The 23,488-nt window shown below is 44.1% G+C and overlaps 2 protein-coding genes across 4 annotated transcripts in view; one reads left to right on the top strand and one right to left on the bottom strand.

Annotated features, from left to right (window-relative positions):
* EIF2AK1 (eukaryotic translation initiation factor 2 alpha kinase 1) overlaps positions 1-23,488 on the top strand; it is a 92,534-nt gene that overhangs the window by 56,847 nt on the left and 12,199 nt on the right. For all 3 annotated transcript variants that reach the window (XM_033962772.1, XM_033962771.1, XM_033962770.1), the window contains exons 9-11: positions 243-615; positions 9,261-9,360; positions 12,916-13,022. In XM_033962772.1, coding sequence (XP_033818663.1) covers positions 243-615; positions 9,261-9,360; positions 12,916-13,022 — 580 coding nt within the window. The remainder of the gene's footprint in view (positions 1-242; positions 616-9,260; positions 9,361-12,915; positions 13,023-23,488) is intronic.
* Positions 16,198-22,525, bottom strand: ANKRD61 (ankyrin repeat domain 61). The gene is made up of 3 exons (XM_033962983.1): positions 22,361-22,525; positions 19,906-20,000; positions 16,198-17,257 (listed from the first exon to the last, which is right to left on the bottom strand). The coding sequence occupies exons 1-3, from the start codon at positions 22,523-22,525 to the stop codon at positions 16,267-16,269; spliced, it is 1,251 nt and encodes a 416-aa protein (XP_033818874.1). The 3' UTR covers positions 16,198-16,266.

Below are 23,488 nucleotides of genomic sequence, written 5' to 3'. Positions count from 1 at the left end.
AGTGTTGGAGTTTATTATATTCTGGAGTAGATCCCTGAAGGTCTAAAATAGTAATTTCTATATATCACATTGTGCTGTACCAGCCCTTATACCAATTATGTCACTAGAAAAGTTATTCTCTATCTACATCTACTGGAGACAAAACCCATTGGTCTGGACTAGTCTAGCAGGATTCATAGAAAAGAAATTAACAAGTGTGAATAAATTTTATCTTTTTTTTCTAATTTCCTTTTTATCATCAGAGATGAATCTTTCATTCAAAATACGGAAAGCTGTAGTTCATCTGTTATATTTGCTGATTCCAATATTCCAGAAGGAAAAGGTCCAGATGAAACATTTCATGGAATTTTAAATGCATCTGTAGTATATGCTGATGGAAGAATTAATTTAATCAAAAGAGGTGCTGAAGAAAATAGCACAGAAACACCTGATGTTTTAAAAGAGAATTGTGGTAAAACTGATGGTGAAAGGATGAGTGTTTATGAAAAGCAACTGTCCCAAGATAAAAATAGCTTTGGAGAAGGCCCTTCGCTTAATCAAGATATCTTATCAAGTGATTCCTATCCTGAAGAAGAGTGCCCTCAAAGGGAATTGTGTGTACACCAGCAGTGTGAGGTAAGCAAAATGATTTTAGCACAACTCATTTTGTGATGTTTGAAGCTAGAATTATTTTGTGGCAAAGTATTTCATAACAATAAGCATTTTTTTCTTTTGGAGCAAGTGTATTGTAGTTTATCCCAGGACAAGCAGGCAGCCTATTCTCAAACTGTGGGTGACATCATCCACAGAGCCCCGATGCGGACAGCTTCGCAAGCAGATTTGCTTGCAGAACTCAGAAAGTTCACGACTGCCACACCGCGCATGCGCGAGTGCCTCCCGCCCATGCAAGGGCGTGCGTCTTCTCAGTTCTCCGTTTTCTGCGGAGCTGAGAAGTTGTGTTTTCGACACTCTGCGCTAGACTCAGTTCTAAACTTCGTGCCTTTTCTCACTGTGGCTTGTGTTTTCTTATTTTACGGGGACGCTGTGTTTCTTGCGTGTTTTCTTTTCTTTTTCAATTAAAAAAGCAAACAAAAAACTTTAATTTTATTTCTTTGTTATGGCGGGGCCTGCTTTGTGGCCTCCGCCACCAAGTTTTGATTTTGCGGAATCCATCTTCCTGCCTATGTCCAGGCTGGTCACAGGCTTCAAAAAGTGTAGCCATTGCTAGCGCGCGATCTCCCTCACTGACCCACACAGGTGGTATAGTCAGTGTTTGGGACCTGACCATCGCCCGGAGTCGTGTACTCGCTGTGCTACCCTTCAACCTCGAGCCCACAAGCATCGTCGAGTTCAGGTGGAAAAGCTCTTTGGCGGTATGGATCCCCTTGCCCCGACCTCGATCTCACATCCGGTCAAGCTTACCGGGGTTCCGCCTTCTGCCTCGACCTCAGCTTCGTCCTTGATCAAGTCTGCCTCATTCAGGACCTCGTCCTCGAGCATATCTGCTAAATCTTAACCTGATGAGACGCTTGCCTCGCTGCTCCCTCAGGTCAGGTGCCAGCAGTGGTCATCAAGCTGCCTAAGAAGCATGTCTCCAAGTTCAAGAGTCGTTCTTCCTCGGAGGCTGTGGCTCCACCAACAGTCCCAGATCCTCCGGTCTCAGAGTCATGCTTGGAGGCTCTGATCCAGACTATTTTAGACCGGCAGTGGGGCAGGTCTAGCTTCATCTCCAGAGTCTTCACCAAATGCCTGGTTTGGTGGCCGCAGCATCAGGAACCATGGTCTACAGGTGTTTCCCTACCTCGACGACTGGCTCATCAAGGATTCCACATCTCAGGGGGCCGTTCGGGCCACTCAGAGGACAATCTGGTTTCTGCAGAGTCTGGGATTCGAGATCAATTTTCCCAAATCCCATCTTCAACCTTCACAGTCTCTCCCCTTCATCGGAGCTGTTCTGGATACTATTCAACTCAGGACGTTCCTTCCTCCTCAACGCCTGGCGGCTCTTCTTCATCTTTGCCATTCTGTCTCTTCTCGTCCGTCCATCTCGGCGAGACACATGATGGTGCTCCTGGGCCACATGGCCTCTACGGTTCACGTGACGCCTTTTGCCAGACTTCACCTGCGGATTCTCAGTGGACCCTGGCTTCTCAATGGTCGCAGATCTCCGACCCTCTGACTCGTCACATTCAGGTCACTCCTGCTCTGCTGCAGTCGCTTCGCTGGTGGATGCTCTCTTCCAATCTTTCCAGAGGTTTCCAGAAGGTCCTCACGACCGACTCCTCGACCTATGCTTGGGGGGCTCATCTGGACGGGCTCCGCACCCAGGGCTATTGGACGAGTGCGGATCGTCTGTGCCATATCAATCTCCTGGAACTCAGGGCGATTTTCAATGCTCTCACTGCTTTTCAGCATCTACTTCACGACATGGTGGTCCTCATTCGTACGGACAATCAGGTCGCCATGTATTATGTCAACAAGCAGGGAGGCACGGGATCGACCTCCCTCTGTCAGGAAGCTCTGAAAGTTTGGGATTGGGCGATTCGCCACAACGCCTTCCTCAAAGCTGTCTACATTCAGGGGGCGGACAATGCCTTGGCGGACAACTTGAGTCATCTTCTACAGCCTCACAAGTGGACTCTCCATTCAAAGCCCCTTCATCAAATCTTCTCCCTGTGGGGAACGCCTCAGATAGGCCTCTTTGCAGCTCCCCACAACTTCAAACTGCCTCAGTTCTGCTCCAGGATCTACACTCCTCATCATCTTGAGGCAGATGCTTTTCTTCTGGACTGGGGGAATCTCTTTCTGTATGCGTTTCCTCCATTTCCTCTCATTCAAAAGACTCTGGTCAAGCTCAAGTCCGACCGGGCCACCATGATTCTGATTGTTCCTCGGTGGCCCAGACAACCTTGGTACTCCCTCCTTCTGCAACTCTGCTGCAGGGAGCCCTTCCTTCTGCCAGTGTTTCCATCTCTGCTTAAGCAGCATCAGGGATCTCTGCTTCATCCCAACCTGCAGTCGCTACACCTGACAGCTTGGTTCCTCTCAGCGTGACTTCCCTTCAGTTTTCACCAGCTGTGTGGGATGTTTTGGAAGCTTCAAGGAAGCCTGCTACTAGACAATGCTATTCCCAGAAATGGACTAGATTCTCTAATTGGTGTTTTTCTCATCACAAGGTCCCTCAACATGCCTCCTTGTCAGCTGTTTTGGACTACCTTTTGCACCTATCTCATTCTGGTCTCAAGTCTACATCGATCAGAGTCCATCTTAGTGCAATTGCTGCTTTCCACCAGCCTCTTCAGGGGAAACCTCTTTCTGCACATCCTGTGGTTTCCAGATTCATGAAAGGACTTTTCCATGTCAATCCTCCCCTCAAACCGCCGCCAGTGGTTTGGGACCTCAATGTTGTTCTTTCTCAACTTATGAAGCCTCCATTTGAACCTCTTCACAAGGCTCCTCTAAAATTTCTCACTTGGAAAGTAGTGCTTCTCATTGGCCTCACTTCTGCCCGTCGAGTGAGTGAACTTCAAGCATTGGTTGCGGATCCGCCCTTTACATTGTTTCATCATGACAAGGTGGTCCTTCGCACTCATCCCAAATTCCTCCTCAAGGTGGTCTCGGAATTTCATCTGAATCAATCCATTGTTCTTCCTGTGTTTTTACCGAAGCCGCATTCTCATCCTGGAGAATCAGCTCTTCACACTCTGGACTGTAAGCGTGCTTTGGCTTTTTACCTGGAACGCACCAAGCCTCACAGAACTGCTCCTCAACTTTTCATCTCCTTTGATCCGAACAAGTTGGGACGCCCTATCTCTAAGCGCACCATCTCCAACTGGATGGCGGCTTGTATCTCTTTCTGCTATGCCCAGGCTGGATTACCCCTTCACAGTAAAGTCACAGCCCATAAGGTCAGAGCAATGGCAGCCTCTGTAGCTTTCCTCAGATCGACACCGATTGAAGAGATTTGTAAGGCTGCCACTTGGTCCTCGGTTCATACCTTCACCTCACACTATTGTCTGGATACCTTCTCCAGACAGGATGGACAGTTTGGCCAAACAGTGTTACAAAATTTGTTCTCCTAAGTTGCCAACTCTCCCATAGAGGTCTGCACGGGAACGGGGATCGCGGGGATCCCGCGGGTCCCGCGGGGATCCCGCGGGTTCCCCCCCTGGCCCACGGGACTCCCACGGGGACGCCCCCTGGCCCACGGGACTCCCACGGGGATGCCCCCCTGACCCACGGGACTCCCACGGGGATGAAAACAACCTACCTAAATTCTGGCGATGCAAGCATGCAGCTTACAAGTCTGGCGTCGCGTCGGGAAATAGCCATGTTGAGCAGTGAGCTCAGCACGTACACAGATGAAAGCCTTGCTTGCTGATTGGTCCGGCGGCCCCGCCCCACCGAGCCGCCGGACCAATCAGCAAGCAAGGCTTTCATCTGTGTACGTGCTGAGCTCACTGCTCAGCATGGCTATTTCCCGACGCGGGCATTAGGCTGTTTTTTGTCATTTCGGGTGGGGGATGGCAGCGGCAGCAGCAGCCTGAAAAAGAAATCATCCTGGCCGGGTTCGGTGTCATGCTCCGGAGCTTCTACAGCCTTCCTATCTCCCTCTCCCTTCTACCTGCGGCTCTCTTCGGCAACTCAGCAGCAACGATCGACACAAGCTTCTGGCGTCGGGGCCTACCCTCTGCGAGTCCCGCTTGTTTCAACTTCCTTTTTCCACAAAGGTGGGACTCGTAGAGGGAAGGCCTCGATGTCGGCAGCTTGTCTTGATCACCGCTGCTGACGAGTTGCTTAAGAGAGCCGCGGAGCAGGGGGGTGTTGCCAGGTGCAGGTAGAAGGGAGAGGGCCAGATGCAGGACTCGTGGGTGAGGGAGGAGAAGAGAGAGGGGAGAGAAACAAAAGGAAATATTTCATACTGGGCTGGGCCGGAGTGGAGAGAGGGTGGAAAGATTCTGGCTACAGGGTGCAGTAACAAAGGAAAAGGGGGGAAAGCTGAAAATGGAGATAGTGACACAAAGAAGAGAAAGGGTAAGCAGGACCTTCTGAATAAGGATAGAGATACAGAGGGGACATGAAGAGGAGGTGAAATAGAGACATAGAAGTAATGCTGAAAAAGTGTGTGTGGGGGGGGGAGATAAAGACATTGAAAGGGCAAATGGTGAATATGGGGTAAAGACAAGGACAGAGACAAATGAAGATTCTGAAAAAGTGGTGAGATAGGGATATAGGTGAGATGGACACAAAGAAGGGTGATGCTGGAAAATAGGTGGAATGGTAATTCTGACAGACACAGAAGGGAAATGCTGGATCAAGGAGAGATGGGGCTCAGGCTGGATGGAATGAGGAGAAATGCCTTGTCGGCCCGGAACTTCCTCTCCTACGTCAGAATTGACGTCAGGGAGCGGAATGCTGGTCAGCGCGACGCTTCTGCAGGGAAAGCTTGGGACAGCGGTGGCTTGGGGACTATTCCCCGATGGCGGTGGCAGCAAACCGAGTGGCTTGGGGGAGGGCACGGAGAAAGAAAGAAAGGGGGCAGACAGAGAGACAGAAAGAAGGGGGAACAGGGAGACAGAAAGAAAAAGTTGGGGGAGAGAATGAGGTCTGGAGGAGAGGTAACATACAGGAGGCTGAAAGAAAGGAAGAAAGATTGGATGCACAGTCAGAAGAAGAAAGTGCAACCAGAGACTCATGAAATCACCAAACAGCAAAGATAGGAAAAATGATTTTATTTTCAATTTAGTGATCAAAATGTGTCTGTTTTGAGAATTTATATCTGCTGTCTATATTTTGCACTATGGCTCCCTTTTACTAAACCGCAATATTGTTTTTTAGCGCAGGGAGCCTATGAGCATTGAGAGTAGCGCGAGTCATTCAGCGTAACTCCCTGTGCTAAAACCTACTATTGTGGTTTAGTAAAAAGGGAGGGGGTGTATTTGTCTATTTTTGTATTTTGTTACCGAGGTGACATTGCATAGAGTCATCTGCCTTGGGAAATGTATATGGCAGATATCTTTGTTTTGTGTTCAAAAGAAAAGGAAATGCATTTCTGGTTTTATTTCTACAGTGTTGAAGTACTTGTTGGCCCTTGCTGTGACTGGTGGGGATCCCCAAGCATCGCCAGCAGAGGACCTCCTCTAGAGATGGTCAGAACTCCCCTCCACCAAGCGCAGCAGTCGCTGGCAGCATCCATGAGCCACTGAGGTGCCAGCATCTGTGACTCAGGGACGCTACTGCTGCCTGCCAAGCTTGGCAAAAGGGACCCCAGGCCAACTGCAAAGGAAGTCCTCAGCTGACAGTTTGTGGGTTCTCATCAGCTGAGTATTTATATTTTATATTTACATTAGAGGTTCTGGTAGAAACCCATTTACAAAGTATGTATTCTTCCCAATTAATATTTCCAAATTAATAGTCTCTTTGCTTATTTGTAAATGGGTCTCTACCAGAGCCTTTAATTCAGTAGCATAATTAAATAAAATAACTATTTCTGAAGTTTATAGGGAAGGATGGTGACGGAGGGGATTCCTCGCGGGGACGGGTGGGGACGGAGGGGATTCCTCGCGGGGACGGGTGGGGACGGAGGGGATTCCTCGCGGGGACGGGTGGGGACGGAGGGATTCCTCACGGGGACGGGTGGGGACGGAGGGATTCCTCACGGGGACGGGTGGGGATGGGTGGGATTTTGGCGGGGACGGGTGGGGACGGGTGGGATTTCTGTCCCCGCGCAACTCTCTACTCTCCCACCATCCCTTTGTGGTTAGCTTGGAGGTCACCCACTAGTGAGAATACCTGCCTGCTTGTCCTGGGATAAAGCAATGTTACTTACCATAACAGTTGTTATCCAGGGACAGCAGGCAGCTATTCTCACGTCCCACCCACTTCCCCTGGGTTGGCTTCTCTGCTAGCTATCTGAACTGAGGAGACACGCCCGGTGCATCGGGCGGGAAGGCACTCGCGCATGCGCAGTGTGGGCAACTCGAAACTTCTAAGGGTTTCTACAAGCAAGTATGCTTGTGAGATGTCCACATCGGGGCTCCGTTGGATGACGTCACCCACTAGTGAGAATAGCTGCCTGCTGTCCCTGGATAACAACTGTTACGGTAAGTAACATTGCTTTCCATTCTCAAGATGTCTAGTGGTCACTTGAGGCCTACCTATGAAATAATGCTGTAAATCACTACACTGGTTATACCTTGAAATGATCTTAAAAATGCTTGAGTACCTGAATAAATTCATGTAAACCGTTCTGGGCTTCTTTGGGAGAATGGTATAGAAAATTGAATGAACGAATGAAAGTTTTACTTTCTTTCAGTTTTCCCTAGGCCTCCACAGGATTTCAATCTGGATTGAAGGTATTGGTGAATTCTTACTGGAGAGAGAATTCTTAAGGATTCAAGATGGTATTTCTTTGTGGCTATTTGTCCAAGGGAACATAGGAGTTGCAATCTCTTTCTTGTAGGGAACTGTACCATATCTAGTTCTGTCAGAGTTCCGTTTGTTTACAAAAAGTGATCTTGCCATTTCACTTGAATTAATTGGGTCAACTTCACATGTTTATAGATTCTGTGAACATCTAAAAGTGACCAGTTCCTTCTGTAGATCACTTTACTACTTTGTTATGTTTAGTAGGTGCAAGAAAGGAGAGGCAAATTGCATTCAAGGCCTCATTTTGCTTGTTGGATTATAGAGGTCATTAATTTGATCTTTATCTCTAGGGGTTTCTCAGTCCCTATGGGACTTTAAGCACATTCAGCTTGAGTGTATGCTTCTTCCTGAGCAGAATTTGTTGATTTGCCCAGAGGAAATCTGTAGAGGATCACCTAGTCTTCTCTACACTTTTACTAAACATAGGGTGTATGTTATAGGCTTTTGGTGATGTGACTTGGGAGCATTTTAATGAGGGCAAGTGTCAGTTTCAGTATACCCCATGAATTTGAAAAGGTCTGAAGGGATGATAAGTAAAATCTAATTTCTCTTTTCTTGCGTCATATCAGACCAGTTAAGTACCCAATCAATCAAATACTTTAGCTTGCTTTTTTGCACTGTACTACAATGTTTAGACTATTCCTTCCATTTTTTTTTGTGTAAAGTTGTGTAACTTACAAATATATTCAGAGGCTGGATACATTTGCCACCTTGTTCAGAGCTCTTCTGCTGTTTGTGGGGAGGGGGTGGATTATTTTGTATGGGGATACTGGGAGAGTGGAATCTTTGTTGTATCTTATGAAACCCATTATTCTGTGTCCATTTGCTGGTAGAGGAGCATAAACTGGGGTCTGGTCTGGTGGGGCTCAAACAAAGAAATTAGCAGGTGAGATTTAAGTTCCCCCTTGTGGAAAGCTATGCGGATGATTATTTTCAAGTCAAAAGCTATATTTTTCTTTCCTGTGTCTGGTGATCATCATAGAGAACTGGCAATGCATTTTATATATTGCTTTACATATATTATATACAGGTATTGTCGCTGTCCCTAGTGGGTTCTCAATGTTGTTTTTTTGTACCTGGAGCAATAGAGGGTTAAGTGACTTTCTAAGGGGCACAAGGAGCTGCAGTGGGAATCAGATCCAGTTTCCCTGGCTACTTCTCCATGTACCTTAATAAAGCAGACCAGACATTTACCATATATACTCGAATATAAGTCAAGACCCCCCTTTTACCCCCCAAAAAGGAGGAAAAATGGTTGACTCGAATATAAGTTGGGTGGCTTAATATTCAAGTGTCCTGCTCTGTCAGGCTCTACACCCAGCCCCCTCCCTGCCAAGCTCTGCACTCAGCCCCCTTCCCTCCATCCCTCTCCTGTCAGGCATTGCACCCAGCACCCTTCCTTTGCGAGAATTCGCTTGAGCCATTAAGGAAGCCGCTCAGCGCTGAGAAGCAGCACCAAATCGCGCTGCTGCTCGTGCAGCTCAGATGGCAAAATTGGATCGTGCAACCGGTTAGCAGTGGGGCAGGAGTTTGGAAAGCTTGCTCCTGCCCACTGCACCTTCACCAGCGATCAACAAAGGACCCGCTGCACCTCCACCAGATTGGCAGAGGTATGAAAATAGGGCAGGGAGGAGGAGGGAAGCAGAGCCTGGCGGCGGCCTTAAATATTCTGGGAGGGAGCATTGACCCGAATATAAACTGGGACCATTTTTGGACCAATTTTGGGCCCAAAAATCCCGGTTTATATTCAAGTATATATGGTAAGTGCTGCACATTCTATACTGGCACAAAAATTGAAAATAGAAGTACCTATTTAGCTTTCTTTGCTGTAATTTTGTTTTCTGATTTTAAAGATGCAGTACTATTTAATGCTACATATACAAATGAAGCTCTGCGAAATCTCTTTGTGGGACTGGATTATAGAGAGAAATAAAAGAACTTCAGAAGTTTACAGTGAGTAAAGTGTGTTAAAATTTGTTTTTACTGCCTTCTAATGTACTCCTAGAAGCATTCAAGGGAGGGAGGAAAATAGCAGCCAAAGAGGCTGTGAAGAAACTTAGATACCAGACCTTGGGATATTAAAAAAAAATGTCTGATATTAATTTCTTAACACATTGTATTTTCTAAAGATTTTTTCTAGTGCAATGTGTCTAGTGATCCTGAAATGATAGGATGCTGTATCCCAACTTGCAAGTTGTTTGCAGAAAACTGTCAATTGTGTTTCCAATTCCACCTCCTTCCCATGGAGTTTTATTTCTGAAAGCTCCTTCTGCCTCAAAACCCCTTGATTTTTCTTAAAATCAACAGGCCTTCTTACCCCTATATCATGCCAGGTTTGCCCTGGATGGCCAGCCAGCTACCATGCAAGTCCCGCATGCGATGGAGGGGTGGGAGTGTTGGCCTCAACCTCCTCCGAATCCTCCAGGGCTGGGGATCCGCAGGAGATATGTTCCCAGGGTAAGACACACTTTCCAAGCCCCTCCAAAGGTGTTTTGGCCAAGCGCAGTTGCATGGGTAGTGCAGAGCCAAGGAGGACTGGCAAGGGGTCCCTACCAGGGTCTTCGAGAACCCCAGTATAAGGCTTCACTCCAGATTTTGTGAGCCTTATGTGGAATGCCTATTTGGACTGCTGAGAGTCCTCAGCATCTGTTTGCAGTTCATCAGTGGCGGTGCTGCAGGGGAACTTCCAGATTTGTAATTCTCTGTCTCAGAGGAGCTGAGGGGATATAGATAGATATAGATATAAAAGAGATGATGCATAGGAAAATCTTCAAGACCATACTGTCTGGTTTAAGTCTCTGCTTAATAGCAGGACATGTGAGTAGCTCAAGTTAAATATATGGTTAGTGTTGGTTGCACACGTTTGGATGTTATAATGTTGATAACTATGTTTGTTACACAGCAGAACACAATTATAGTGTTAGGGATTTTTCCCCGTTTCCTTCCTTACAGTTTTGTCTTTTATTATAGTACTACTTGATTGCTTTTGTAAGAACTGAGGGGCAGGTGCAGCTTCCTGAGAAGGAGGCAGAGGTGAAAACATGATTGACAGTTTTCTGCAAGCAACTTGCGAGTTGGGATATCCCTATTGTTTCAGGACCACTAGACACATCAAGTTTCAAGTTTTATTTTAGTTTGATGAATCGCTTATTTAGTTTTACTAAGCGAGATAAAATATTAATAATAAAAAAGAAAAGATTATCAAGGTAAGAACCTAATCTTTCTTTTTGTTACATGCTGCTGACAAGTGGCACTGCTTATTTGGATTTTAGATTTAGGGAGGAATTCATCAAAGGGCGCTACTGAGTTAATGGCACACTAAATGCTAAAGATGCCCGTTACGTTCCTATGGGCATCTTTTAGAGTTTAGTGTGCGCTAATGCAGTAGCATCCTTTGAATCCCCCTTACTTGCCTTTCTCCATCTGATCTCAAGGAAAGTTAAAATCAAGTACATTAAGTAGGATTAGTCTCTTTAGTTAGTATTCCTAAAATGCATATTTTTTTGGGAGGGGGTGCTAGAAGTGATTTGCTGTAAATGTCTCTATTTACTACTAAAAAGTACGTACTCTTTGAAGACCGCATTGGGCTTAGAATTTGTGCATGGACACCTATAAAATAACATGTAAAATACTTGTGGTCACGGGTAACTTGGTTTCAGATTGATTTCTGATTTACTTAAAGTTAAGTAATTCCAGGTAGATGAGAGACACATGTATGGGCAGACTAGATGGGCCATTTGGCCTTTTTCTGCCATCATGGTTCTAAGTACGACATTCTTAAAATTCAGGTTTTTAGGGTATTGGCCCTTTTACATCCTCTTATAGTTGTCTGTGAAATATTTTGCCTTTAGAATTTGCTGCACCATTTAAATAATTGTACTCTTCCTCTTACACTTACATACACAGCTATTTTTCCCCTTAACTTTCTTTACTTCTTTGATTTAGTTGACAATGATCAGGGTTCCTTGTTAGGGTACAGAGGAGAAGACTTTTGTATATTTTACAGGGGTCATTATGAGGATGATTTGTATAAAGGTGCCCAGATAGGGAAGACACATCTGCTCATATATTGCCCTGCTTTTGTGTGGCAACTTCTATGCTTGTATACACTGGAGTGATAAAAGTGATTCTAGCTCATAGAACGCTATTTACATCCTCAGATAAGCTCTTATAAAATTGCCTCAATGTACACATGCCTAAAAGCAACACTTGCTCTTTTGCAACATGCACATAGGCATTCACATTGGTGGATAATGGGTGGGATTGGCACTTGTACTTGCTTTTTATAAAATACTTGCATATGTGCAGGATCTTAGCCATACATACAGCTATGCCGGCCTTAGAGCAGGTATTAACTATAGGCTCCTTTTACAAAGGCACGCTAGCGGTTTAATGCGCTTAATAGTGCACGCTAATCCGTCGGACGCGCTAGCCGCTACCGCCTCCTCTTAAGCAGGCGGTAGTTTTTGGCCAGCGCGGAGGTTAGCGCATGATGAAAGGAGCCCTATGTGTGAGATTTTCGGGATAGGCTGTTGTATGAAGGCACATTTTAAAAAATCAGTATATGTGCTGATGTGCCTTGACAGTTTAGGCGCCTTTTCTTAAAGTTATTAATACTGACGGGGGTTGCCATTCAACATATTACTGGAAATTGGAAGACTATACTAAACTTAATTATACTTTTTGGTGGAATTCAGTTTGTCATATTTATAAACTGGAGAGAGTGCTTGCTATACAGCAAGGAAATTATAATAGTTTCAAAAAGATTTGGGGGCCATTGATTGCATATTCTAATGATTAGACACCTTGGACACCTTTTTATTACATAGGACTATATTTAATGTGGGGATGGGGAGGTATGTTATGTGATTTAATGGGTTTATTCCTGATGAATGGGATGGGTGGGGGAGGGGTCTTTTTTATATGCATTTGACAATAATTGTTAGAATGTCAAGTGATTTGTACAAATTATCTGATTGAATATTGTACACTTGTTGCAAGAGTTAAAACTGAATAAAGAATTAAAAAAAAAAAAAAGTTATTCAGTATATGGGCTGTAATTTTACTCAGACCTTTTATACTGTAGGAATTCTGATTAACCCTGCAAGGGTACATTTAGACCAGTGCTCTCAAACTCAAACCCTTTGCAGGGCCATATAGTTAATGTCTTATTAAAGAAACTACAATTTTACATGAGGTAAAACTCTTTATAGTTTATAAATCTTTCCTTTTGGCTAAGTCTTAATAATAATATTGTAATTTATAGCTAAAGAGACATATGATCAAGAAACTGTTTTATTTCACGTTTTGTTATTATGATAAATATACCGAAATAGTACCTGGCCCACATGTGGCTCCCAGGCCGTGAGTTTGAGATCACTGATTTAGACTGATCTGTTTTGTGTATGATAAGAGAGCACATATTATTAAATATACAACAGATATTTTATATACAAGTTTCTGAAATGTTCTGATTATGAAAATTGTAAACATATGTTTTATTCTAAGGTCCTGATCAACTTGTTGATGTTGGATGCACGTTAAAAATTTTCCAGGAATTGTTACAAGGAGTCTATTACATACATTCAGTGGGAGTCATGCACAGAGACCTTAAGGTAAATGGGAAAAATCCTCATTGACAACAAAAACCAAAAGGGAAACCGTGCCCCTCACCACCCTATAAAACTCTCATTGGTACCAGCCTGAACATCAGCACTGAAATACTTTTGCTTAGTATGTATAATGTTATAAGCCTTAGTTTACAAGAAGTAAAAATGATTGTTTTATATACAAGTACTTTTCCTCTAATTGTAGGAATGGCATGGACCAGTAGTTGTATATTAACACCCCAGCTCCTCCTGGGCCTTTTGTAATACTCTGTACTACTTAGCAGGGCCCGGCAGCTGACAGCACTCCACTTTTGAAGTGGCATCATATTTTTAAATATAGATAAACTTTCTTCTGTATGTATTATAGTATTCTATAATAGCCCTGTACCCCTACACTAAATATTTTAACATATATGATTTTTCAGGTTTGGTATGTTCAAGTTATAAAAAAGACCTTATGGAAAGGAGCCCAAATTTTAACAAAAACTTGTTTTTGATGATTTGCTTCTTTATTAAAACTCAGTGGTCCATTGTTTTGTTTTCATACAAGACTGTTTTTAGCTCTTTTATCATCCCTCAGACAAGATACCAGTAGGAGTCCAATACCAGTAGGTGATTTCTGCCAACCTAAATAGAGAAAGAGAACAAGATCTTGTGAGCCCTGCCTCTACAAAGGGCATAGTTTTTTAGCTCATGCATGTATCTGGTGGAGGTTGCTCCTGGTCCCAGCTGCAGTATTGATATCTCAGTTGAGCTTTTTAGAGGGAAAAGCCAGGATCCTAAAGGCTTGGAAGACACCTGGAGTCCAGGTTCCTCTCCTCGTCCCTGCAGTCCTAAATAAAAAAGAAACTGAAGGCTAAAGGAGGAGGGGAGAGGTTCCTCCAGGATAGTCAGCAGTAAAAGGGACACAATATCTTTCTAGTTGGTCATTGTGGCAGCAGGAGGGAGCTCCTGTTTGCAACCCCTTGGAAGCCAGCTCTATTTTGTTCATATCTGGAGTGGCATCAGCAGAAGGAGGCTGAATAGTGCTGGGAGAATACAGGCATGTGATGAAAGTTCTGTGTGTGTGATACTAGCAAGATGGAGGCAGTGATAGGAATGAAGGTGCCAGGAAATCCACTGGATGCTAGCTCAAAACATCATTCCTTTATTGGGCAGTCTTTGAGAGTTCTACCTCTCAAGAAAAATGAGGTACATAAGAACATAAGCAAAGCCTTACTGGGTCAGACCAGTGGTCCATCAAGTCTAGTTGCCTGTTCTCACGGTGGCTAATCCAAGTCATTAGTACCTGGCCAAAACCCAAGGTGTAGCAATATTCCATGCTACCAATACAGGGCAAGCAGTGGCTTCCCCATGTCTTTCTCAATAACAAACTATGGGCTTTTCTTCCAGGAACTTTTCCAAACCTTTCTTAAAACCAGCTACGCTATCTGCTCTTATCACATCCTCTGGCAACGCGTTCCAGAGCTTAACTATTCTCTGAGTGAAAAAAATTTCCTCCTATTGGTTTTAAGAGTATTTCCCTGTAACTTCATCGAGTGTCCCTTAGTCTTTGTCATTTTTGATGGAGTGAAAAATCGATCCACTTGTACCCGTTCTACTCCACTCAGGATTTTGTAGACTTCTTCAATCCTATCTCCCCTCAGCCGTCTCTTTTCTAAGCTGAAGAGCCCTAACCGTTTTAGTATAGTTTTAGGTAGTGTAGTTTAATCATTGGGATACTTGGATTAGCTAATTCCACTGTTCATAAAGATGCCTTTTTAATAGGACAGAAACAAATTTTAGTCCAGGGGTGTCCAACCTTTTGGCTTCCCTGGGCTGCATTGGCTAAAAAGAGATTTTCTGGGGCCGTACAAATGCACAAACGCTGCAGCAAGACAGAGGAGGGAGCCGGCAAGACAATAAACACCCGGGGGCAGCAGAGGAAAACACTGCATTGCTCTTGACCGGGGCCGCATAAAATACTTCATGGGGCCGCAGGTTGGACACCCCTGTTTTTAGTCTGCCTAACCTACTTTCTGTTACAGCACCTATATCACAGATGATCTCTGGCTTTCTTTTCATTTCTTTATTCTTAAACTCATCCCCGACATTTTTATTCTATTATTTATTTGTTTGTTTATAATTCATGCATCATTTTGAGCTGCAGACATGGCTTCCTTTATCAAACAAGAAATAAAAACCCTCAGATGCAGCCTGTAGCTTTGGTGAGCTCATGGAGCCTTAAGTGAACTCAGCAGTGAGGTAGGGCCTGCCTTCTTTCTGTTAGGAAGCAGGAAGTCCTGGATCCTGGTGCTAAAAGCCCTCAAGGAACATACCATACCCTTGCTGTAACCCAGACCTGGCCCTAAGAAGTGCAGGAACAAGACTTTGCATACTGAAGGTGGAGAGGCGATAAGGAAAAATTGATGGGTGCACTGGTAATATACATTAGCAAGCTCTTCAGAATAGAATCATAACCCCCCTCCACCCCCACCCCCAGAGAGACAGCCCAGAGCCACCGCCCCTGTACCTTCACCAACCACGTGCTTGGTGGGACATTGTTGTTTTGCTGTTGCTTTTCTGGAGATGGGGGTCCATGTGTTTTTCTTGTTCACTATCTGTGTTTATATAAAGAATTACAAAAATAAAAAAGAAAGCTCTTCAGAACATTTGCTTGTAATACACAGATGGGGCAGCAGATAGTTTTGATGAACTTTTAGAAGGAAAAGTGGACTACAGTGACCAACTTTATAATCATTACACACTTCTCCCTTCGTATTCGCGGGGTATGCGGGCAGAACATAGCCGTGAATACCGAAAAACCACAAATAACTTTTTGCATGTTATTTGCGGTTTTTTGGTCAAATAAACCTGAAAAAGATAATAAACCGTGTAATAACCCGACCAGCGATTTGCTCCGTACAACGCCGGAAGCAGCAATATCCTTCAGGAATCACCAGGAGCAGCAATTTCCAATGTGAAACGCCGGGTTCAGTGATGAAAATTAGGGGGCGGAGTCAGCAGCTGAAAAATCGCGAATAAGTGAATCCGCAAATACGGAAACCGAGGATACGGAGGGAGAAGTGTAGAAATATACATCTTTCACAGTAGCAGTGCTATATCGCAATGCTATTTTTCAATAACCTACATTTTTTTAAAAAACCCACTCAATTTACTTGAATGCAGAGTGAGTTTAATATGTTTTGTAGAATAATTTTGGACTCCTTAGAAAATTATTTCTGTTTTATCCTCTTGTAATATATGGATGTCATTCTGAAGAGCAGAACCTTTGCTGCTGCTTTAATTGTAGTAATCCTTTCAGGTGAGGCGAGAAGTCTTGGTAATTGTACACAAACTCATATATTGTTAGTGGAAGGACTTGTTTCAAGCAGTATTTGTATTTCTCGCCATACATTCTTCGAATTGAGATCCTGCAGATATCTTTCAGTGGTGTTACTGCTTGAGATAACTGTATCAGGAAGTCTTTTTGCTGCTGAAATTCTGGATGTCGAAGCCCAGAGGGTAAAACACCTATATTATTAGTTAGTTTTAGTGGATAGGAAAGACTTAGCAACTTGCTAAACAGCGATAAATATTTTAGGTTGGTTTGGCGATCAAGGAACCAGAAAATGGGAGATTCTCCAAATTTTGTTAAAGAGTTGACGTTTGCTTCAAATTTTAGGAGAAGGTCTACTATTTCCTCTCTCCCTCCAAAGCATGCTTCATGAATTGCTGCTCTTCCTTCTTTGTCCTGGGCATTTACATTTGCTCCATTCACTAAGAGTAACTGGATACAGTCTATGTCTGCACATAAGGTCTTACCTCCTTTAGTTGAGGCAGTGCACACAGCAAGCGACAGACATGTATTCCCAGTCCGTGGAACAGTACAATTAACATCTGCTCCATGGGAGATTAATATTTCTGTCATCTCCTTACTGAGTATGCCTGCAGCCATGTGAAGGGGTGTCATACCATATCGATCCATGGCATTTACTTTGGCTCCATTATGAGCAAGAATAGAGATGGCTGAGAAGGCTCCATAGCGTACAGCCAAATGTAGTGGCGTTTGTCTATTGTCACAGTGTACTTCTGCATTGACTTGATTGCTATACTTGCACATGACCTGAAGGCATGCTTCAGTTTGACTTTGCATAGATGCCATGGCTTTCTCAAATTTGGTCTTTGGTTCAGTCCAGTTAGTAGTAATATTTGGCCAGTGTTCGATTATTAGATGAAGTGCTGTACGTCCTTTCATGTCCCTGGAATGAAAGATAATAAATATATAAAAATTTAAACTAAATGTTACTTTCATAGGCATGAAAGTTGTTTGAGGTTGTACTGCTTAGTTATATTTATGAAGCAGAGATGTTCACCTAGTAAGATTGGGATGGCACAATGCTAAAGTGTTGTTAGCAGTAGCCAGTCACTAAAGAGACTTTCCTTTCCCTTCTTTTTAAAAGAAAATATAGATAGACTAGCAAATGCCCCAAAAGATTCTATGACCAGAGTATTCCCACCCTGCTCAGTGGCCCTGGTGCTGCTTCTGCTTTTGCTGCCTCCAGCCTGTTTGGTTCATTGGATCCAGAAGAGAGTTGGATCACAGCAGCTGGGAGGAAGGTGGCAACGGCATTGTATTGTAAGATGCTGGGGTGGTATGCTGTGTCTGCAAGAACCTTCTGATCCCAGTGCTACAGGGGCAGTTCCAGGGCCACATATGGAGAAGTAGCCTAATGCTTACAGCAATGGGCTGGGACACAACAGGACTCGCTGTAGCTCCTTGTGCAAGTTATTTTCCATATATACTCGAATATAAGTAAATCCGAATATAAGTCAAGACCCCCATTTTTCCCCCCAAAAGGAGGAAAAATGGTTGACTCTAATATAAGACGGGGGCTTAATATTCAAGTGAAATGCCCTGCCCTGCCAGGGTCTGCACCCTGTGCTCTTCCCTCACTCCCTCCCCTACCAGGTTCTGCACCCAGCCCCTCTCACTCCCTGCCAGACTCTGCATCCAGCCGCCCTCATTCATTGCCAGACTCTGCACCCTTTTCCCTCTCCCTCATCACTATCCTGTACCATCTCACTACTGATGCCTTGCAGGCCTGCCGCAAGACCCGGTGGTCCAGTGGTGGGCCGGGATATCCGTTCCAACCGAATCCCCCAAAAGACCCCTGTGCACCCCCCCCGTCTCCCCCCGCGCACCCCCTGGCTCCTCTATGGCCTTGCAGTGGGCGGGACAGGAGGAATCCCTTCCGCCTCCTGTGCCTGCCGAAATTAACAACCACACCCGCCTCCCACTTCCCCCACGTACCTTTCAGGTCTCTAGTAGCCAGCCAGTGCACGTAGCAGGAGCGATCTTCCTGCCCTCCTGCTCCGTTGAAGGCTGCTGGCTGATTGGCCACTGCAAGTTTTTGTGAGTCGGAGGGGAGGCGGGTGGTTTTGGATTCGGCCAGGATGTGAGACGAGGGATCCCTCGTGTCCCAGCCCACCGCTAGACCATTAGGTCTTGCGGCAGGCTTTGTGGAGGCCTGAAATAAGTCTGGGAGAGGGGCAGGTAGGCAATGGCCCAAATACAAGCTGAGACCCTATTTTTGGGCCCAAAATTCTCGGCTTATATTCAAATATATATTATTGTGAGCTCTCCAGGGACCTACTATGCTTGACTGTAACTTGCCTTAAGCTACAACTGAAAATATGTAAGCCAAAGCAAATACTGCTACTATTTTGCAGCCAAGTTTAACTTCTACCTTGATCTGGGGAGTAGTTCTGGAGACAGTTAAGAGAGATTCATACAGAAAAAAAACAAAATCCCAGGATAAATAATCCAAAACAAAAAAGTGGGGATGGAACTGTACACATCCAGCTGAAACATGGACTATGTAGGGTCTCTTTATATCAATAAAGTATATTTTTTCAACATTCATACTCAGTTCTGAGTATTAATCCCCGGTTGATGTGTATAGTTCAGTTGAGAGAGACAGCTAAGACATTGTTTCTTTTTCTGCTACTGTCCTATGGCAAATAAATTTCTTTAAAATTTTAAACTTGTAGCCAAGAAAATAACCAATTAAACATTTTTTTGTGCCATGTATTATTAAATGGAAACTTATTCTAAAGTAGTATTAAAAGAAGAGGGAGACTAATTGCATGCTGACCCTCTTCTTTTATTATTAGTCTGGATATGAGTTCTTTTTTAAATCTTAAAGTGGACAAGTGGCTGTTCACATTTGTTGTGTACTATTGAAGACTCAAGGCAGATTGAAATCAAGCTGTGTATAAAGACACTGTTGCTTTAAAACACCTGAAATAATATTAAATAAGATATTTATGAGTTTCTCCAGTATATTAATACTAATTTTAAGCCCGTTACATTAATGGGTGCTAGCAGCCCTTCTCCCATACTTTTACCTCCCCCCTGTCCAGCAACACCCCTTCCCTGCTCCCCCTGTCCAGCAGTAGCCCTTCTCCCTTACTTTTACCTCCCCACTATCCAGGAGCACCCCTTCCCTGCTCCCCTGGTCCAGCAGCACCCCTTATCCCTTACCTGCTCCCCCTGTCCAGCGTCCGCTAGCCTGGGCAGCCTAAGGGGCTATTGCTAGGCCGGCCCGCCTCGCATTATCAAAGTGGGCCGGCCTAGCAAATGCCCCGCGGCTGCTTGATGAAACCACAGCTGCTTCCGTTGCTGGTCCAGCCTCAGGCTTAGGCTTGCACATTTGCCATTCGTCAAGGCGCAGGCTGGCTGCAGTGTGGGAAGCGTATGCTCATGAGGACGGAGGCCGATAGAGAAACCACCGCAGGGTCCTACTGCGCATGCACCACGGAGTTTGAAGTGCGCATGCGCGCTAAAGGTATTATTATAGCGGATGACTCTCAATGTGTTTTGATATGAATGGGATAGATATCTTACCTGACATCTGGGTCGGCCCCAAATTCTAATAAACAAAGCAAACTTTTCTGTCTTCTATACGTGGCAGCTAAATGAATGGGACGAACAGAGAACCTCTGCACAGAACAAAATAAACAGAGGCATGTATTATTCATTTTTATTCAGTAAATATACTTAAAAGGTGTTAGAGAATGTGTGAATATTTTGACTTTCCCGCTAAACTGATATATTTTGCAGAAGAGTACTCTGATCAGCTATATTTAAACTATTCTAAGAATCACTTTTCTTTTTAAAACAAGTATACTAAATGTATACATAGGGAGGGAACGGGATTATTTAGAATAAAACAAAACATAAAGCAGCTAGGATGATACTTTTTTATTGGACTAACCCAGGGGTAGGCAATTCCAGTCCTCGAGAATCGGAGCCAGGTCATATTTTCAGGATATCCACAATGAATATGTATGCGATGGATTTGCATGCACTGCCTCCTTGAGGTGCAAATCTATCTCATGTATATTTATTGTGGATATTCTGAAAACCTGACCTGGCTCTGGCTCTCGAGGACTGGAATTGCCTACCCCTGGACTCTCACCTAATACGTTTACCTTCCCACCACCTTTATTAAACTGTAGTTCATTTTTTAGCGCTGGGCGCAGCAGTACCAGCTCTAATGCTCATAGAAGTTCTATGACTGTCGGAGCTGTTACTACTCTGAAAACCACGCTATGATCTAGTAAAAGGGGGGAGGGGTTATTGATTAGTTCATTTCTGATCTGAAGGGTGGTTACCTTTGCAAGCTAATAAAAAAATTCCCCATGTATAGGCCACAGGAAATGTTGATTTAGGTTTTAAAACTCTTAGATAAGCCACCACATGTTACTAGCCACGGCTTATCTAAGAGTTTTAAAACCTAAATCAGCCTATACAATGGGGCGGCCTATAGATCCCTCCTGTCCCCCCCCCCCCGGTAAATACTTCCTGCAATGCTGCGGTGCAGGGCAGGAGTGATCTTTTCAGCTTCCAGCCGGTCCCACGCTGCTTCCTCAATGCCTGCAACATAGAAACATAGAAAATGACGGCAGAAAAGGGCCATAGCCCATCAAGTCTGCCCACTCCAACAACCCTCCCCTAATCTACGCTCTATCACTCGTCCCCAAGCTGCCCTCCTCTATGCTACCCTCGTAGGGATCCGACGTGGGCATCCCATTTATTCTTAAAATCTTGTATGCTGCTGGCTACGATCACCTGCTCTGGGAGCTCATTCCAATGGTCCACCACTCTTTCAGTGAAGAAGTACTTCCTGGTATCCCCATGAAATTTCCCCCCCCCTGATTTTCAACGGATGTCCCCTTGTGGACGAGGGTCCTTTTAGAAGGAAAACGTCGTCTTCCACCTCTATGCGACCAGTGATGTACTTAAATGTCTCTATCATATCTCCCCTCTCCCTACGTTCCTCGAGAGAGTATAGCCGCAACTTGTGCAGCCTGTCTTCATACGAGAGATCCTTGAGCCCCAGGATCATCCTGGTGGCCATTCGCTGAACCGACTCAACTCTCAGCACATCCTTACGGTAGTGTGGCCTCCAGAATTGCACACAGTACTCCAGATGAGGTCTCACCATGCTTCTGTACAACGGCATAATGACCTCTGGCTTCCGGCTAACAAAGCCTCTATGGATACATCCCAGCATCAGTTCTCGCGAGTTCCGCAGGCATTGAGGAAGCAGCGCAGGGCTGGTTGGATGCTGAAAAGATCGCTTCTGCCCTGCACTACTGGCTGCGACATTGCAGGAGGCAGCCGTCAGCCGTCCAGGAAGGAGCTACAGGTACGGGAGACTCTGCGGCTGATCTACTAATGGGGTGGCTTATCTACAATGTCTTTAGATAGGCCGCCTCATATAAGGAAGCCGCACCCACTGCAGGAGATTGTAAAACCCATGTATAGGCTGCGGCCTATACATAGGGAAATAGGTATTGTTAGTCCAATAAAAAGGTATCTTTGTTTGTTTTTATTTCTATAAATTACTTTTAAAAGTGGACTAACACAGGTACCATACCATTTTATTCAAGAGGGAACAAGGGAGATATAAAAGAACCTTGTCCACATCTCTGAATACAATCCTGGAATCTTTACAACCGTTTCAGATCTGATAGATTATGAAAGCAGTTTGTAAATAACTTGTAGCCTGTCAGCTTAGATTTTGGCATATTTATGGAAAATCGCATAACAAATTGGGGTATTAAAAGTTTGGCATAGCCTGAAAAGCTAGAGATTCAGAAACATTGGCTGGTTACTGCTAACATAAAGTACAATGCAACTTTATAGACTGTGAAATTTGATGTCTTTATTTCCTTTCGGTAGATTCAACCTTAGTTCAGCCTTCTTTTCCTTAAATACTTGAATTTAAGTAGCAGCATACAATTACCTGAGGCCAAGTGCATACAATTACCTGAGGCCAAGTGCATACAATTACCTGAGGCCAAGTTAGTGGGAAACGCACGCAGTCTTCCCAGATAGTAATTGCCTCATTGACAGGATGCTTTTGGAGTAAAGTTTTGATTGTATCACAGTCCCCTTTCACGATAGCTTCATATAATTTTGCATGGATATAATTCAGTTCGATGTTGCATTTGCACATGTTTTTAGTAGGCAGAGCTTGGTCATGATTGGATTGTCTTATATATCTTTTAGTTATGTTGCCCATGTTCTGAAAGCTACTTTTTGTATTCAAGTTACAAAACGGGAGAAATAGTAAAAATCTGCTATAGCAGGTTCAACTCTTTGTGATGTAATATGTTGAGTTCTAGAATGATCTGACAGTGTTTGATTTGAAGGTACAGTTTGTCAATACAGCTATGGAGTCATACACCTCAGGGCTGTGTGAACTTGTGTATTAGGATCTATATCGTAAGTATAATGTATTTGACAGGCTGAATTTGTTTCTTCCAAAAATTCTAATGCTTCTTCTTAACTGATCTGATGTGAAAGTATAGGAGATCTAGAAAAGGTGTGGAAAGAGGCAATATAATTTATTAAGGGGATGAAATGGCTCTCTTAAGAATTGTTCCAACTGGTTATAGCTGTCTATCTTTTTGAGAAGATGGAATGAGAAGAAATATTGATATTATAGAAAATCATGACTGGTATAGAAAAAGTTGACAGGAAATAGCTGTTTCCAGAAGGGATAAAGGAGATTACATGAAACTAATAGTAGATTTCAGACATTTTATCCTCCCTGAGTGTCCCTTTTAGGTTTTCTGCTTCTGATGAACTTTAAAAAAATTGTTATGAGTTTTTGCCTCTTTTGCAAGTTTCTCTTCATGTTCTTTCTTATCTTTCTTTACCAATGCTTTGCATCTAACTTGCCAGTGCTTGTGTCTCCTCTTATTTTCTTCATTCGGATCCTTTTTCTATTATTTAAAGAATGTTATTTTGGCTCTAATAGCCTCTTTCACTCCACCTTTTAACCATGCCGGCTCTCGTTACCCCTTTTTTCCACCTTTGCTTATATGTGGAATACATCTGGTCTGGGATTCCACAATGATATTTTTAAATAACATCCACGCCTGGTTTACAGTCCTAATCTTTGCAACTGATCCTT

The sequence above is a fragment of the Geotrypetes seraphini genome, chromosome 11 (genome assembly GCF_902459505.1).
Source record: "Geotrypetes seraphini chromosome 11, aGeoSer1.1, whole genome shotgun sequence".
NCBI lineage: Eukaryota > Metazoa > Chordata > Amphibia > Gymnophiona > Dermophiidae > Geotrypetes > Geotrypetes seraphini.
Note: the sequence above shows the minus strand (reverse complement) of the source record. Positions and strands in the feature narration are given on the sequence as shown.

Excerpts from the sequence above, each read along its gene's own strand:
- ANKRD61 (XM_033962983.1), bottom strand. The coding sequence starts at position 22,525 with ATGTGCAAATGCAACATCGAACTGAATTATATCCATGCAAAATTATAT. Across the intron at positions 20,001-22,360 it reads TCCCACTAACTTGGCCTCAG|AGGTTCTCTGTTCGTCCCAT; the intron begins GTAATTGTATGC and ends TGTTCTGTGCAG. Across the intron at positions 17,258-19,905 it reads GGGGCCGACCCAGATGTCAG|GGACATGAAAGGACGTACAG; the intron begins GTAAGATATCTA and ends CTTTCATTCCAG.